The 17,413-nt window shown below is 37.1% G+C and overlaps 1 protein-coding gene across 3 annotated transcripts in view; it reads left to right on the forward strand.

Moving 5' to 3' along the window:
• OVA1 (methionyl-tRNA synthetase / methionine-tRNA ligase / MetRS (cpMetRS)) overlaps nt 1-17,413 on the forward strand; it is a 263,112-nt gene that overhangs the window by 39,590 nt on the left and 206,109 nt on the right. For all 3 annotated transcript variants that reach the window (XR_016358062.1, XM_089807421.1, XM_089807422.1), the window contains exons 2-3: nt 8,448-8,591; nt 8,953-9,102. Coding sequence is in view for 2 of the 3 variants with exons in the window: in XM_089807421.1 (XP_089663547.1) it covers nt 8,448-8,591; nt 8,953-9,102 (294 nt within the window). In the remaining variant the exon portion in view is untranslated. The remainder of the gene's footprint in view (nt 1-8,447; nt 8,592-8,952; nt 9,103-17,413) is intronic.

The raw sequence follows: 17,413 nt of genomic DNA on the forward strand, positions 1-17,413 counted from the left end.
ATCTTTTGTTGCTTTGAGTTCGACTGAAGCAGAGTAAAGAGCCACATCCATGGCAGCTTGAGAAGCAGTGTGGTTAAGGAAGTTATTGGTTGGGCTATTTGGAAAGCCTCTAAAACCTATAGTCATCCATTGTGACAATCAAAGTTGCATCAAACTCTTAATGAATCCAGTCTTTTACAACAAATCCAAACATATAGAGATACTTGTTCACTACATCAAAGATATGGTAGATAGAGGTGTCATCAAGTTGGAATACATCAGCATTGAAGAGCAGTTTGCCGACATATTCACAAAACCTCTTGCAAAGTTGAAAGTGGAATACTTTAGAGGAAAACTTGGTATGGCAAAACTATAATTGTAACTCCTGAGATAATCTCTCAGTTTTGTGTTTTATATATATATAAATAGAATCTAGATATATAAATAACTTTTATTGTTGTTTAAAGAGTTACTATAGCACATATGTGGTTGTTTATGAAAGTCGACGATCTTTCATTTTATGAGATGTTAGGTCTCTATTGTAAGGTGACAGTTTTAACAATAGATTGACTTGTTATCATAGACTTCACTAAATTGTTGTCTAGGAATGTGCTGGTTAATATGATAACAAAAATATCATGATTGACTTCTATTGTTGTCCTGGGATGAGCCGAAAATCATGGTACTACTTTTGCTTGTGTTTTCTGAGTTCTTGATCCATTTGTCATATGCTGTTCTGGACTGTGTCAGAATTCATAACAATAAAATCATGATAGACCAATTTTGTCTCAGAATGAGCCGGAGATCATGATTGTACATTGCCTTAAGATTAAGATCAACATCTAATAGACTATACTCAGTTACTGTCCCAGAGTGTGCCCGATATCAGAAATTGTGTTGATGAGCATTTTTGAATATTAGATTGATGAAATCTAGATCATCAGTTTTGTGAGATAGCCATATTCTCTCTCGCTAAGAGGGAGTGTTGGATTGTAGCGTCTGTCGGATATCTTCTATCTGATTATTTCTTAGAACTGCAGATACTTCTATCTATATATATATATCTACGTACATAATTGTACACACATATGTATATCTATAGAGAGTATCTTAATTGGCTATATATAAATATAAACTAATTCGATCTGATTTTCAATATGCAGCGATCACACTGTGATAACATTACAGTCTGCAAATCATTAGTATGAATCCATTATTCCTGAGCCACTTCGTCATGTTATATCGCTGACTGAGATTTCCTTGAAGCATGATAGTATAAATTGCTAGACTCCGAATGTGGTTAGTATAATGGATCATAATCAATGATTAAGAATGATAGATCATATCTGATGGTTAAGGGTCATCTCATATAGAGACATGATCCTATGGGCCCAAAGGGCATGTAGAGTCATGTCTCTACATGAGACGCAACCATCCAATCTCTATATATACGAAGTGGCATGATCATTTGGAAAAACATCAATCAATACATGCTATTACCAGCGATCTGCTAACATATATTCAGCTGCAATTAAATGAAGAAAGCATCAACATTATTCCTTGAAAGATTTAAAAAAAGTAAGATATTAGGAATCATCTTGAACAATCTGAATATAACCCTGCTGTGATAAATATCAGATTTAGAGCAGTCAAACTTATCATCAACTGAATATAATATTCAGAGTAAAGTTCTACCTCTGATCTCATTTTCCTTAACACTTGGAACAAGAATATCAACAATTAATAGTGCAGAGGTCATTTCCATCAGGGATTCATCATCCGAAATCAATCTCTCTCTCTCTCTCTCTCTATATATATATATATATATATATTGAAGACCCAGAGACAACAATAAATCGACCACCACATTCATACTTGTACCAGTACTGAAACAAAATCGGGTACCTATATATATATATATATATATATATGTATGTGTGTGTGTGTGTGTGTTGATGTTAGTTTTCTACCACTACATAACATACAACGATTGAATACTTGATATGGAATATCAAACACTCAATCCCTCTCTTGAAAAGTAAATACTCATGAAGACATGAGAAAAACTCCAATGTTCCTTACACATGTGGATACTAACTCAGTTATGTTGATGTGATTGGTTGGCTAATCACATAGGTGGCCTTACGTTGTTCATTCAAGGATAACTTGGACTTTTGTTGTGATGGTGATAAATCTAGCTTTGTAAAATATATGAGTGCCAAATGATGTTGATGGTGATGGGGGTGTGTTTGCCAATGGTGTTTCTCCTATTCTAACTTTCTAAGAATGAATTCCAACTACTAAACTACTTGCTGCTCTACTCCTACTCCTATGAATGGAAAGATTGGCAAATCGATGGGGATCGAATCTAATGAAAGCTTACTAGCAGCTCTACCTCCATAGATGCAATGGTTCAAGGGAAAAAGACTAGATTACCATGCAAGGCTTCCTAACAAGCCGCTAGGATGCTAGTGACCTAGTTTAAAGATCCCTATCAAACATCCACTAATATCACCATACAACTATCCATCTACTCTTACTCTTACTTAACAACTTTCCTGAAATAAATCTACTTTAACAACTTCAAAAGAATCTAACTTTAACTATTGGAAGTAGAAACCATGCAATAACACCAAATCTTTTTAATCACCATGCAAGTCACAACAATGGTAAAGAGAAGCAACTTTGATATTATCTTAGCAACAATTTTCTTCAACCCTTTACAAATGAGACTGAATGACCTTATATAGAGGCCAAAATTATAACCAATAGTAGAGATTAAGAGGCAAAATCAACGATCCAGATTAGATCCTCAAAACCCTAATTAGGGTTGCCACCTCATCGGTCAATGAGAAGATGCCACCTCATCAATGGACCAATGAAAAAAAACCAATGAGAAGGTACCAAAATGGTAGCCAATCAAAATCATGAACCTATCCTACCCAAGAAGAAGGAGAATTTGCCACGTGGGCTTACATCAAATGATCTTCTAATATAATTCTACCCTTTTCTTTCATCTTTTTAGCTAAGGCAACAAACTTGGCTAGCCTATCGTTGACTTCCTTCATGGAAGGGCAAAGCGTGTGCTTCATCTTGAGCTTAGCTGAATTCATCATGTTGCTCGCTACTTGCAGTGTCTTCTCATGATCCTTCTCATATTCTTTTGCATATCCGATAAAGGCACCGAGGGAGGCAAGGGTGCCTAAATGCTTCTTCTTGATGGCAACCTTTCCTAACTTATCCAATCTTGATCCAAATTCTATCTCATTGACGTTCTCCTCTTGTCCACGTAAATTATCCCTTTGGTCTCTAGCCTCTATTATGCTTTCCCTTGACGGTGCTGCATTTTGTCTCTTTGCTAGAGGTTCCTAATGTTCTTTACTTTCCTCAACCTCCAAACTTCTCTTCTTGCTCTTAACTACTCTTTGTTGCTGGCTACTACCTTCACCTTTCTGTCTAACTAACTTCGTTAGACCTTCTTTCTCTGGTTTCATCTTCTCATAAGTAAGGCGTACCTTTCGACTTTGTAATTGCTTTAAATTCTCATTGTATCATGACTTGGTGTGTAGATCAACTGTGCTTGTAATTGCCTCTGAGGAAAGATCCTGATGATCATCCCAATCCACTGGACCCAATTCCGTTACATCCACTGTATCATAATCTTCTCTTGGTACATTTTCATCCTCTTCTAGTTGATCGGGAATATCAAGGCCTCTCCATCTGATTACCCTCATCATGCCCACTGATAGTCTTGAGAAAGCTAGCTTTCTCACATGAAAGTCATCTTGTGCATTGGCCCAAAAATCTTCTATAGTACGAATATGTTTGAATGTGTTTTGATGAGATGTCTTGATAAGACCATTAGGTTTGAATCCTTGACTCGCTTTATACCATCCTAGATGATACCATTCTAACTCTTTCTCCACAGCTGCAAAGGCGATAGGATTGGGGCAAGTATCATTGCCTATTCCAAATGAGAAGGTAATCCTTGTCTCACCTTTAAGATTCATCATCTTTTCATAGTGATCAAGTTGCGTAGCCAACTCCATCAAAACTATCTTGTCGAGTGGGTACCTTGGAAGTCTCTTGGGACAAACTATACTTCCTACCACTCTAATATATGTGAATTGCGGAAATTGGGTGAACCAACTCCCATACTTCTTAACTTTTGCTTTTGCTTCCGTTGAGAGCCTTCCAACAGGTGTCCCTTGTAATATCCTTACTGTCTTCATGAAAAAGGCATCATAAAACATCTTATAATATTTGGTGTTGTGCAAATGAAGCTGTGGATAGCACTCATGCACCAAACATTGCCTCGACCCATTGCCAATGACTCCTAAGGTATTAAGTCTAGGATTTTCATATAGTCTCGCAATCAGATAGAAAAGATAGGATCCCTTATAGAATTGCTTTTGATTTTGCATTGTCCTAAGTTGCAACTCTAAATTTTCACTTATAATTCTAGCCCAATCAAATTTTCTCTTTCCATTTTCAATTTCATCAATAAAGAAGTACATCTAGTTCTCGAATTGCATACCTTGAGCCATGCCCATGATTCGGCTGAGAAGCACAATAAGATTGTCGTATTCTAATTTGAAATCTGACTTGGTGAGCTTTGACGATTTGATGACTCTCTTTTTGCCTTAATGTAACCAATTCTACTTTAGATGAATGAAATAAGCCTCTTGGTTATCCTGAAATAACTTGGCCGCTTGATCCATCATGACCACTATCATGCTTTTATACTAGGAATATTAAATACTTCTTTGACCACTTGTCCGCCGATGTTGGCTAACACTCTCTTCCCTTCATAAAAAATGGACTTGATAACAATATCAAACCGGGATGCACATTCCATTACCAATTCCGGACAAGGCAAGGTAGGAGGGAAAGCCACCGTATGTACGATTTCGCTCTTGTAGATCTTCTTTGCCATGGGGGATTGTCCTTCCTTCAATCTGTCCTTCAACTGTATCATGTTTATTGTACCGATATTGGTATCACTTATTCGCCTCAATTTCGAGAAGAAGGTGGTCTTAGGCATCATGTCTTCCTTGTCTTTTTTGGTATTCATTCCCTTTGGGTTCTTGCTTGCACTAACATCTACAATCCTAAATACTTATTTCTGCCCCTTCGTTCTAAATGATATGGACTACACTTATCAATTTCCAACCATCTTTCTATCGATGGAATCTAGCTTATTTCTGCCTCTCCAAGTTCTATCTCTACACTTATCAATCTCCAAACTTCAATCCTAGGGGTGTACCACTTATTTCTGCCTCTTCGTTACCTTAGGATGGACTACACTTATATCTCCCAACTTCAATCCTAGGATGGTCTAGTTTATTTTTGCCTCTCCAAATGTCCTATCATGAAATCTACACATATATCTCCCAACTTCAGCCTATCAATGGAATGATGAAGTGGTGGATGATGAGTGCAAGAAGAAAATAAGGGAAATGAACCAAGCAAGAACAATGAATAGATTCTGCCTCTAAACCAATCATCACCTTTAAAAATGAATAGAATTTTACCTTAAATCTACCTTTACCAATAACCAGACCCTCTTCTAGTTTGGATCAAATCTTACAAATTTCAATCTTCCTTGCAAATAATGATGCCTTAGCAAAAATCAGAATTTTGACTTCTTTGAAATTGCCCATATTTGCCAAAAATCAGACCTTGAATCATATAGCCTCTTCACCAAAAAAACCGCCCAAATCTGGAAGGAGAAATTGCAGCCAAAGATGGAGAAATTAGACTTCAAAAAAAAATTGCCCAAGCTAAAAAAATATCAGATCTGCTCCAAAATCAAAAAATTGCCACCAAGAAAAGGAAAAGATCTGCCTTTCCAAAAAATTGCCCAAGTTTGAAATTTGCCTCTAGAGGAAAATCGCACACCCAAGGAGGAGGAAGAAGGAATGAGAAAATAAGAGGAGGGGAAGCCTCCCTTCTAGGTGGGCCGACCTACTTGGAGGGAAAACAAAATTAAATTAGTCCCTTAATTAATGGCCCAGATTTAAATGCAATATTAAAGTTACTTAGCTTATAGTGAAATTGGCCCATTTAATTGCTAGTTTTGATCAAAAATTGCAAAATAGAAACAAGGTAAGCCTAGGAGATGTCAAAATTTTCATTTAATAATGTTTTAGCAATTAAAATATTATTAAAATTGAATTTAGCAAGCTAGAATCAATTTTCAATTCCAATTTACCAATTTCCTTTAACATTTTTAAAATCTTCTAAGCAATATTTCAACCAATTTAATGAGATTTTGCAATTTAATTCAATTTCAATTTTACAATGCAGTTATAATTTTAAAAAAAATTTAAAAAAAAAATCCTTTTCCTAGCAGTCAAAATTCAAACTCCAATTTCAATTTCACTATCAAAAATTTATTTTTCACTGAAAAATTCAAGATTTTCCAAAATGACTAAATCTAAAAATTTCATTTTGAAAATGCTCAAGCTTATACAATGATATCAAATTTCCAAAAAAAAACAAAAAAAATCAGAGTCCAAAAATTTGCAATTTTATCCTACCAAGTATTTGTTTTAACCATCGAAAAAATGTTGTTTTTGAAACCTGTTTGGCCTAAGGACAAAATTACATGTTCCAGAAAAAATCAAGTTTTGTAGCGGGTGGAAAACAAACCAAATCAAATCCCTCTTGGCCCAAAGGCATCCAAGGTGTAAAATTTTCAAATCAAACCCTTTGGACAAATCCGAAAAATTTGCAAAAGCAACCAAAAAAAGTGGGTCCCCAAAAACTTTGGGGCGATGATGTGCAAATCTTAGAACAATATGTGTGTGTGTGTGTGTGTGTGTGTGTGTGTGTGTGTGTGTGTGTGTATTGAAGACCTAGAGACAACAATAAATCGACCACCACATTCATACTTGCATCAATACTGAAACAAAATCAGGTACTGCCTTTGTATGGCAAGTGCATAGAATATCCATGTATGCACATCAGAGGTCGCATATACTCATAGCATAAGGATTACTGAAGCTTGGTTTGTGCTGAGATTTCTGTAACAATAAAAAACATTAATTACAGTAGTTGTGAGTTGTGACAGTTGTTGCACCCATCACAATCTTAATTTAGCACAAACCAATCAAGCAATTAAATATATCACCTCATACTTGATGGGCATTCAATGAAAAATATTGATCCTGCTACAATATTTTGCAAATCACAAAGTGGATGTAGACTGTCAGAAAACCTATTGCCAAGCTCGCTTAAGCATCATTAGATTATAATACCATTTGTTCCACTAACTGATCCCAGACTTGCTGATCTGCCACTTTGATTTTAAAAAAGGATTCATATACACTGAGCAGTCTATACCATCCAAGTTTATACAGTTGACATTGGATCATTAAAAGGAAATCTCTGTCATTTTGTAATTATACAATTATCGGGCAATTTAACTCTTGCATAACACAAATATAGTTAACACTGTATTGTCAATCTCTACATTAAAGATATTGAATTTCTACGACCTGGTTTAATTGTAAAGATCAGATAGTATAAAAACAAAAATTAAAGTTATTGTCCTGAAATTTTTAGATATCTTACGAGGGGAGACTACACAAATCACAATAACCCCCAAGCTTTAGCTAGGATGCCCCATTTTTTCCTAGCAATTTGAAGTGAGTTTTGAACTCGAGACATGTAAGAAACTCCCAAATGTGCTTAATTGTTTGAGCTAATGCTTTGGGTCACAAATTATTCACTATTACAAATAATTTATTTTGAGAATGATATAATCTTATATCAAACTTACCTAGGTAATCAAAGGCAAACTTATAGGGTGGTCCCATATGGTTGTTTACCTAGATTTAGTACTCAAATTTTAGCATCATAGGTGGTCTCATGAGAATTTTGATTTAATCACAAAGGATAATTTGGAATTTTCTTTAATAATAGGGGAGTCGTTATAGTTTAGGGATTTGAAAACAAGTGCAAAAATAGGGGTGACTGAAACTATGCAGTTACTCTAATGAAAAATATGCCTCCTGGCTGCCCAGATTTCCTTCTTTCCATATCCCTCTAATTTTTTGCCTCCAAAATCTTTGTTATTTACACAATTTTTTTTTTAAAAAAAATTACAATTTAACAACTGCCTGAATCAGCAGAAAAATTTAAGTTGGTGCTAGTGCAAAGTATCCAGGCATGGATGGTAAGTTGCTATATGAATTTAGACATACAGGCGATCTGAGGAAGGTTGAAATCTATTATACATTTTCAAATGGGCTAGCACTAGATCCAATTTTCACAGTATTATTCATTTCATGATTTTGAAAATTAATGTCTTTTTAAGTTCTAGCTATTCGTCGCTTTTTTCGTGTGAAGAGGATTTACATTTCTTATGTGTTTGGTATATTGTTTAGGAGACTTTTTGTTTTCAACTTTGACTAGAAGGTATGCATTGGAGAAAACTCTTACATTTTGAAATTATATTGCAGAGATTACAAGGTAAAAAAGTAGTGTTCATCACTGGAACAGATGAGCATGGGGAGAAAATTACCATAGCTGCCAGTGCAAATCATCAAAAGCCAAAAGATCATTGTGACCATATTGCATCTGATTACCAGGCATTGTGGAAAGATGTATCGCTCCTTTACTTTTCTTATGTTTTATATACTTGTATAACTTTGGTCTTAAATTGTAAGCATCACTGGAATCCCTAAATGTTCTTCACTCATGCAAAAGGCTGAAGTCAGATGGAAAAGCTCAGTTGAAAAACTAAGTACAAAACAAATGTGTCTCCTTTCTTTTCTGCTCTTACGCATCTTTCATTTTTTAACATTCAAAAGTTATTATTCAAGCTCATAAACAAATCATGCACTACCTAGTTCTTTCCTTAACATGGTTGGATATAAGCTCCTCTTAATGTTTATTCCTTGTATTAGGACATGCTATTAACATTTAATTTGTAATGTTCTCAAATTTTTTCTTTTTTGCTGTCAGCTGGACATATCTTATGACAAGTTCATTCGTACAACAAATTCTTATCATGAAGCAATTGTAAAGGAGTTTTATCTACGAGTCTTTGAGAAGGGAGATATCTATTGTGCAGACTATGAGGGACTTTACTGTGTTAATTGTGAAGAATACAAGGTACTCACTATGCTTATTGGTATTTAAATATGAGAACCACACTTCTCTAAGCAAATATATATAATAGGTATATTACTAAACAAGTTCAACTTCTTTGTATGTGTTGCTGAGTAAGGTCCTGAATAGGAAACTGCACGTCAATTTCATCTGAAATTGTTTTTTTATTTCTCATAATGTGATTTGGTCCACAGATTCTGCAAGATAGAAGATATTCAATGCCATTATTATAATCAAGCTGAATAACCGTCAAGAGAGGAACAAAGAAAGGGTAAAGATTTTCAGTTTTTGGGTCAGGATATGACCACATTCCCATTGTGCTGCTCGTCAGAATTCTGGGCATTTTTGCCCATTTATCAATATGGGCCCTTTGAAACAGGATAGAAGACAGTGTGTGCCCTTGAGTAGTTTGATCAACAAGCCCCAATTGGTATAATTGGAGGCATCCCCATCAGATCCAGATGTGAGAATAGGATAATATGAAAAAATTTATCTGCCCCTTTGAAGGAGACACTATGGGGGTTAAAGATTTGTGCCACCGTTTCAAGACAGCAAAAGAGGTAGATTTCGTCCTTGAGAAGACCATTCCCTTTTATCAAAAGCTATTTATGTCTAAAGGATGGGGAGAAAACTGTGCTCAGTTGTTAGCCAGAGTAAAACTTGAGCTAGATTACCTTGTTCGGTGGGCTGAAAGGGCTCGAGGCCCTCTGCGACCAGCATCCCTAGGTAATTTTCTAGATTATCCCTAATGGAGGTTGGGTTGGGGCGGTCCACTTCCTGCTTTAAATAGTGAAAGAAGGATCAGACCTCATGAAACCTCTTGTATACAGTGGCCAATTGCTTTTCCAAAACCAAGTTGCAATGTGGGTTACAGAGTTGTATAATATGTTGGAGATGTTGTACATTTAGTAAATGCCAAAAATGTTAAATAGTCAACATTCCGTAGAGTTCATTTTGGCGGAGATAGGAATTTCAAAAAGGGATATCCCCAAAATGTTGTCTTGATGGATGTGGATGCTTTTCCACAGAGCACTCTCTTTATTAGGAGGAAAATATTCATATTTCAATAAAATGAAATGCACAATAAGTCTTTGTTTTGGAAAAAATTGAAATTGTTGCTTCTTAAAACGATTAAGCTTCAGAATTTGTGTTTTAAGCAACTGAAATAAGTTATCAATTGGATTTGATTCATTTGAACAATGCTCTGTTTACCGTATGGATTAATTAAGCAACGCACACAGGAAATCGATACGAACACCGAACAGCAATAGCAGAACTATTATTATTATTCGCATATGCCAACAGTACATTATGCTTCCATAGATAGGTATCATCTCTTTACAATGCTTCCTTAAGGGGTTATAAATACTTTCCGACGAACCTTCCCGAAGGTATCCGTCGGCCAAGTACATTATACCCGTTACAAACTGTTTTACCCGTCTGCTACATAACAATACTTCTACCGAAGGGACTCGTCGGCCGATGCACAATTTCTCCCGACGACATTATCCCACCCAAAAAGAAAAGTCGTCCCCTGACGACTAGCAAAATTAGGAGACAACCCACAATCAAGAAGAAAGAAAAACTAGAGAGAAGGAGGGTTCCTAGAAGGGTGTTGATGACGACGCAACTCATACACCTGGTCAGTCCGAATGCGCAGATCTGTCTGAATCTGTGAATTAACTTCTATGGCCTCCTTCAGTAGAAGTGCAGCATCCATAGCCTGTCTCCTGGCCAACTGTAACTCATGCTCTGCTGCATCTTTATCCCGGATAGCTGCGTCCTTCTCCTGTACCACTGCTGCCATATCCTTCAAGAGTTTTTCCCATTCTGCTGCCCATCCTGCCTGCTTGTCGGCCAAATCAGTGGCTATCTTTTCTGTTGCCTCTTTTTCAACTGCTAGAGATCTCTGAGCTGCAATACTGTCTGCTTCCCTATCCGCCTCCGCGCGCTGCCGCGCATAGTAAACTTCTTTGTACAGTCCCACAATCTCATGTGCCAACTTCATCATTGGAGTGTCACTCGGTCCCAACTTCGGCTCAGTGGCCCAATCTGCCAACATTTCTGGTGTCTCAACTGCCGACCACCCTCTATCAACAAAGCAAGTCTGAAATCGCTTAGGACAAATCCCACGAATATATGCACGAATCAAATGCCACTCCCTTCGCCGAGTGAGAGCTTGAATCACAACATCATGCCCTTTCTTTAATGCAGACTTCATAGTCCTGAGGTAGTCCCTGCACCTGTCCTCATCTGACTCGTAATCCTCCTTGGCGAAGTCCTCGACTGACCATTCGGGATCACTATTGTCCTCCTCATCAGCGGGAGCCATGCCCACATCCGGTGCCGCCTCCTCTACTGTTGGCGCACTCACGGCATGTGGCATTCCCTCCTCCTGAGACTGAGGCTCTGGTGTAGGTGCTACTCCTGAATAGCTGGGGGACTGAATGGACGGGCCACGCTTGTCAGGGACGAGTCGGAACTGCTGCCTCAGAAAAACACTGGCTCTATCCATGACCTCCGGTTGCGCTGGGTCCGTACACTCTTGTACTCCTTCGTCTGGTACGTTGTCTACTGGAAGTGCCTGAGCTTCCGCTGACTGTGCTGCTGTAACCACTACTGTTGGCTGACTTATGGCAGACGCCACGGGTGCTGCTACCGGAAGTGCTTCAGGAGCTGCAGAAGTCTCTCGGTCAACGGGTGCGGCCAAGTGGGCAAAGCCGACCGTAAATCCTACCCCATGTCTCTCGGTCAACAGGAGAAGGTCGTACCCCATGTTGCCATGGTGCGGCTAGTGTGACTGCCTGGTGGGATCCTCCAGTCATCAATATCGGTCGCCGAGTCTGCCCAAATCCTGGAATGTGAGCCATGTGTAAGCCAAATGTTTACCGTATGGATTAATTAAGCAACGCACACAGGAAATCGATACGAACACCGAATAGCAATAGCAGAACTATTATTATTATTCGCATATGCCAACAGTACATTATGCTTCCATAGATAGATATCATCTCTTTACAATGCTTCCCTAAGGGGTTATAAATACTTTCCGACGAACCTTCCCGAAGGTATCCATCGGCCAAGTACATTATACCCGTTACAAACTGTTTTACCCGTCGGCTGCATAACAATACTTCTACCGAAGGGACCCGTCGGCCGATGCACAATTTCTGCCGACGACATGCTCCAACTGAAAAACCTATTTGAAGGAAAGAGTAGAGTGTCCTATGTCAAATTAATTCAGAGGTATTGCTGATATGGAACATAGATGAATAGTTACTTGTTATTTCAACCTTCCTAAATTTCATGTACTTTATCCAAGTCTACAATTTCAATTTGTATGATGATATGTTATAGGGATCGATGCTATCCAAGTCATTCAGTTCATGATTATTTTATCTCTCCAAGTTTTCAAGAGAAGGTCACGGGTCATATCACATGTAGATGAGCTCAAAGAGGTGCTTTTGTGTCAATTTGTGTTTCTTTATGTGATTGGAATCAAATAAACTCCAATTGTGTTCACACCCACAGGTGCTACAAGGTTGAGACAAAATTTTTAGGGGTAGGGTTTAAAGATTTGGGATTTTGACACCACAATCTTCCCACCAAGCAGCTGTAAGAGAAAACATTCAGAAGTTTGTGAGCAATCCTGTCAGAAATGATCTGAAGTGTTGTGAAGATTGAGATTTTTGTTACTTGGTGCTTGGGTGGCTCTCCCTTGGATGGCTACGAGTGAAATGAAGAGCCTCCCCCCAAGACATTTGTATCGCTACAGCTCTTCCATGATTAGGTACCTGATCTCAGAATTATGCAAGATCTTCCAATCTCTCGTCATTGGTTTGAAGATCCTACCTCAACACATTTGTATCTCTACAACTCTTCCATAATTAGGTCCTTGATCTCAACCTGAGGAAAGATCTTCCAAAGGCAAGTTGAGAGGACCTCCACAACCCTTCTATAAACATTCTTTAAGTCCTTTGAGAAGAACAAAATGAGTCATATAGTATGTCATTGCATTAATAGGTTAGTGGAGTTAATTATTCCACCTCCTTTCTTGAATCTCTCTTGTAATACTTTTGGATGGCCTCCATGGCCTCATATAGGTAATCTATTAGGCTTTACTGCCCATTCACCAAGTGTAAAACTTTGACTAAAGTATTTGATACTTATAATCATATGAATGCTGGAATTAAAAATGAAAATTGAAAAACTCAACACTATCTATTAAAGAGTTATTGTTATTTGAGAATCAGAGGTATAAAAGGAGTGACTCAATCATCATCTTGGAAAGTAATGGAGGAAAACATAAGTGACTTGAGGAAATATAAAATAAATAATTATTCCACTAATTAAGGATGAATAGTTGTGAGCCTTTTAGAGGGTAGAAATACCAAAAACATGTGACTCCATCTCGATTTTGAGATATACCAAGGAGACAATTTGTTTGAAGAGGCATCAATTCAGATCATCACAGTTTGGAGAAGAAATTCGGAATGACACTCAGTAACAAAGGAATCCAAAAGATTTGGAAGATAATATATTATTCTCTAAAGGCAGCAACGAAGGGAGGTGACCCAATTCTCATGACTGGTGGCAACTCTTTCACCAATTAAATATAACAAAGAGATCTTTCCAACGATTCAATCATCACCTTACCAATTCATCAAGTCAGTAATCATTAGATCATCACACATGAATCCATCAAGGAAACCAATTTGATTATCGTGGGTGCTCATAAAGAGTAGATCAGTTCATAATTATCAACAATCAGGCACATAGATCGATCAGATCAGGAATCACTATTTATTGCAAGCAACAACATTCTTGTTCAGTTGTGTCATGCATGATGAAGATATAGTCTAACATATAATTTCTTGTGTGTTTGGTATGGTTAATGATGTGAAATTCTAATTAATCAAGGACACATTCATATGTGGGTGAGGAAGGAGACTCATTTGGGAGAGCTAATATAGGTTTCCTCTCTAAGCACACCATCCTGAGTTGGATGGAATTGTCTTGGTTGGATGTTCCTGCCACTTGTGGGCCAAGGGAATGACTTGTCTTGGTTGGATGCTTTGCACCCTTGGGCTTAGTTGTGGCTGACCTTAGGCACCCTTTGTGTTGTTGTCTCCAATCCCCATGATGGTTGGTTGTGGGAAGTGAAATAAACCATCACATAAGGAATGAAATGAAATATGTCAGGGAGAGCTGATAGACATGGGTTCCCCCAAATGAAGTAGTTCGCTTGTGGGTCAAGAGGCAAGTTTACTTGGACATGTGATGTTCACTCTTATGCTTATATCATCTTAAAATGGAAGCACCCATTGTTTAAGACCTTTTGTCTCCTGCCCTTTAGTGACTTTATGGACCATGGATGGATTTGTGCTCTTTCATCTCTTTCTCTCTTCCAATCCTATTACTTCTGTTTTTATCTGCATAGTTTTCGAGTCCTCCAAATTACCCCTTCTCCAAATAACCTTGGAATAGGTTGACCTAGGTTGATCTTTTTCTTGGGGACTTTGAGTCCCAAGGCTAGTTTTGTCTCAGGGATTAAAATTTGAAAATAGGGTGACCCCGTCAGATTGTTTTTTTTTTGCGCCTTAAAACTAGTATAGAAGGAAGTCTGGGCACCACATTTTCAAACCCAACATTCATTTTAGCAATCACAAGACATCATTCACACACGCTAGCACTCAAGCTAGCAGATTTTCTAAGGAGTTTCAAACATTCATCAATCATTTATGATTCAAGGATCCTTTGTGAGCATTTCCTTTTCAAGATCTAGTTTTTTGTTGGCCATCAAATGAGGAGATCTATATTCTGGCATTCATCTTCTTCTTCAATGCACATTTACATCAATTTCTTCATGATGTGCATTTGATAGATCCATTGCATTGGTGGAGATTTCTTACATCTTTCATTGTAGGTTCAACATCTACAACATTTGAGCATTGCAAAATCCTTTTTTACAAGGGTTTTGTCAAGCAATATGAATATTTACATTTGTCTTGCTTCTTTTCATGCTTTACATTTCATTTCATTTCAAGGATGATTCCTCGATCTAGGGCTTGACCAAGGAAAACTCTCCCCAACAAACAAAACCAAATTTTCTTGTGCGTTCAAGTAGGATATCATAATTGCAACGACAAATCCAAAAACTACTTGTCTAGAACTTTTTGGAGAACCTGGGTCGATTTTGCTACAGGGCCTCTGGTACATGTCCATCATCCCACAAAGCATCTAGACACTTTTCTTTAGGCCGACCTGTTCCTGGAGATCTGGGAAAAATAACTTTTTCTGTCCTAATCACAGATCCGCAGTCGAACTTACAATCACAGTTTTAGATTCACAATTTTTGGAGTAAAAAGGCATCTTCACTTGCACATTTCAAGGTAAGTTCTTAATCCTTTCGTTTATCTCTTAGCATAGACCTATTTCCATATCTTAATTGGGCTGATTGCATACACTTAGTGTAATGTCCCCAATAGATTTTTATCCAATTCTTCCCAGTCTGTAATGTTCCCAGCATATTTTTATCCAAATTTTTTCCTCCTCTAGTTGTCAAATAGTTCGCACATATAAGTTGCATGCATAAATTGATCATAGAATCCTTGATTTAGTAATTTTTAGGATATCTCAATAACTTTTCTGTTTGAGGTATTTAGTTAAACACTTACCAATGCATTTGTTGTGAACTTGTTGAGTATTCCCAACGTTCATTATATTAAAGAACTAATCGATGGAAAACTTCCTTTCACCATAGTAGCAACTAACATAATATAAATTCAAAGTTTTTAAGTGCATGAGTTGTGTCTTTCCTTGACCTTAGCTGGTGTTGGGTGCGATTTAAGGAACTTTGATGATAATTCCATCCATTCCATGCTATGTCCCTATAAACTTGTTGATTAAATATCTCAGATTTTTGACACTTCTCCTTACTGTTCCAACTTCCGTTGAGCCTATCATAAAGAACTACAAGTTTATTAACTGATGTTTTATGTTGTTGAAATAATATCTAATGATATCCTAATCTATATTCTTTAATACAATGGAGGGAGAATTAGAAATTCTGGATGAGCATATCCTATGCAACTCCATGATATCTAGGAAGTGCGGACATAAACCATATGCACCACTTTGTGGTATTTTCCTTTGTAAGATACTCTCGACCATTTCCAACTTCCAAGTAATATCTTAATGTGATCTTCTCCACCGTAGGTAAACAATAAAAACTCAGGCTCCGACTTCATTCTTAATTATTCAGGACACATGATAACCATATCTTCCCTCAAAACCCACTCATAATCGACTCCAATCCATCCTCCAATTGCCTGTATGCAACACAAATATGTCTTTGCTGAAGAGAGGTAGTTATTGATTATTGCTAGAGTTAATGATATTGCTGATCCTCTTTGCTCATTAGCATAGTATCTTCAGGTCAAGCTAGATGTATTGAATATAATAAGTTCAACATAAACCCTTTCTTCTCCGTGAGGATTCATACTCCTATTCATAGTTTCCTCTGCTATTTTATCTTCCACTAAACTGCAGATGTGAACTAGATCTCTCTTCTTGAGTAATTGGTAACACGGCTAGGAGCTATTATTAGCATCGATCCCCGCTCCATAATCCCTCTGAAGCATTGATCGATGATTTTATATATACACCCACTAATTGGTTACGTCTCATGCATTTTGTATGATCTGTATCTAACCATAAGGAATCACATCTCTTTGTAATCAAATACCATTACTTAATTAGCCTTAGACAATGTCAATGCAAATTTCTGCTTGCCAACTAATTATCAAATCTCTTACATGCTTAATAATCATCATGCCTCTTCATAGCAAGTAGATACATTAATTGGTTCTCTCTTGTATGTTGCTTGGAGGTTAGATTCAATTAGAAAATCATTAAGAAATTGATTATTGTATTTATCATTTGGTGCAGATTACTGGTTCAACACATGTATATTGGCATTTCTTTTAATTCCATCCTCCATGCTGTTTGAATAATTGTCATTCATATAATTCATGGATTTGGTTTAGACGCTGAAGGCCAAGTATAATAGAGCATTAGTATGTAATCATCCATCTAGAAGCCAAGTTAGGAGTACTATGTGGGTGCCTTACTATGTTGGACCTTCTTTCAGATAGTAATTTATGAATTATTGCAATTAGTATTCATCTATTATATTATTATATTTTTTTCTTAAAGATATAATTATATCATTGTATTAATGAGTAATGTTGGATTATATTATCAATCATTGTTTGATATCATTATTAATCTTTCATTGTTTTAATATATTTAT

Source organism: Cupressus sempervirens, chromosome 10 (genome assembly GCF_028749045.1).
Source record: "Cupressus sempervirens isolate cs-2001-9-10 chromosome 10, ASM2874904v1, whole genome shotgun sequence".
NCBI classification, from domain to species: domain Eukaryota; kingdom Viridiplantae; phylum Streptophyta; class Pinopsida; order Cupressales; family Cupressaceae; genus Cupressus; species Cupressus sempervirens.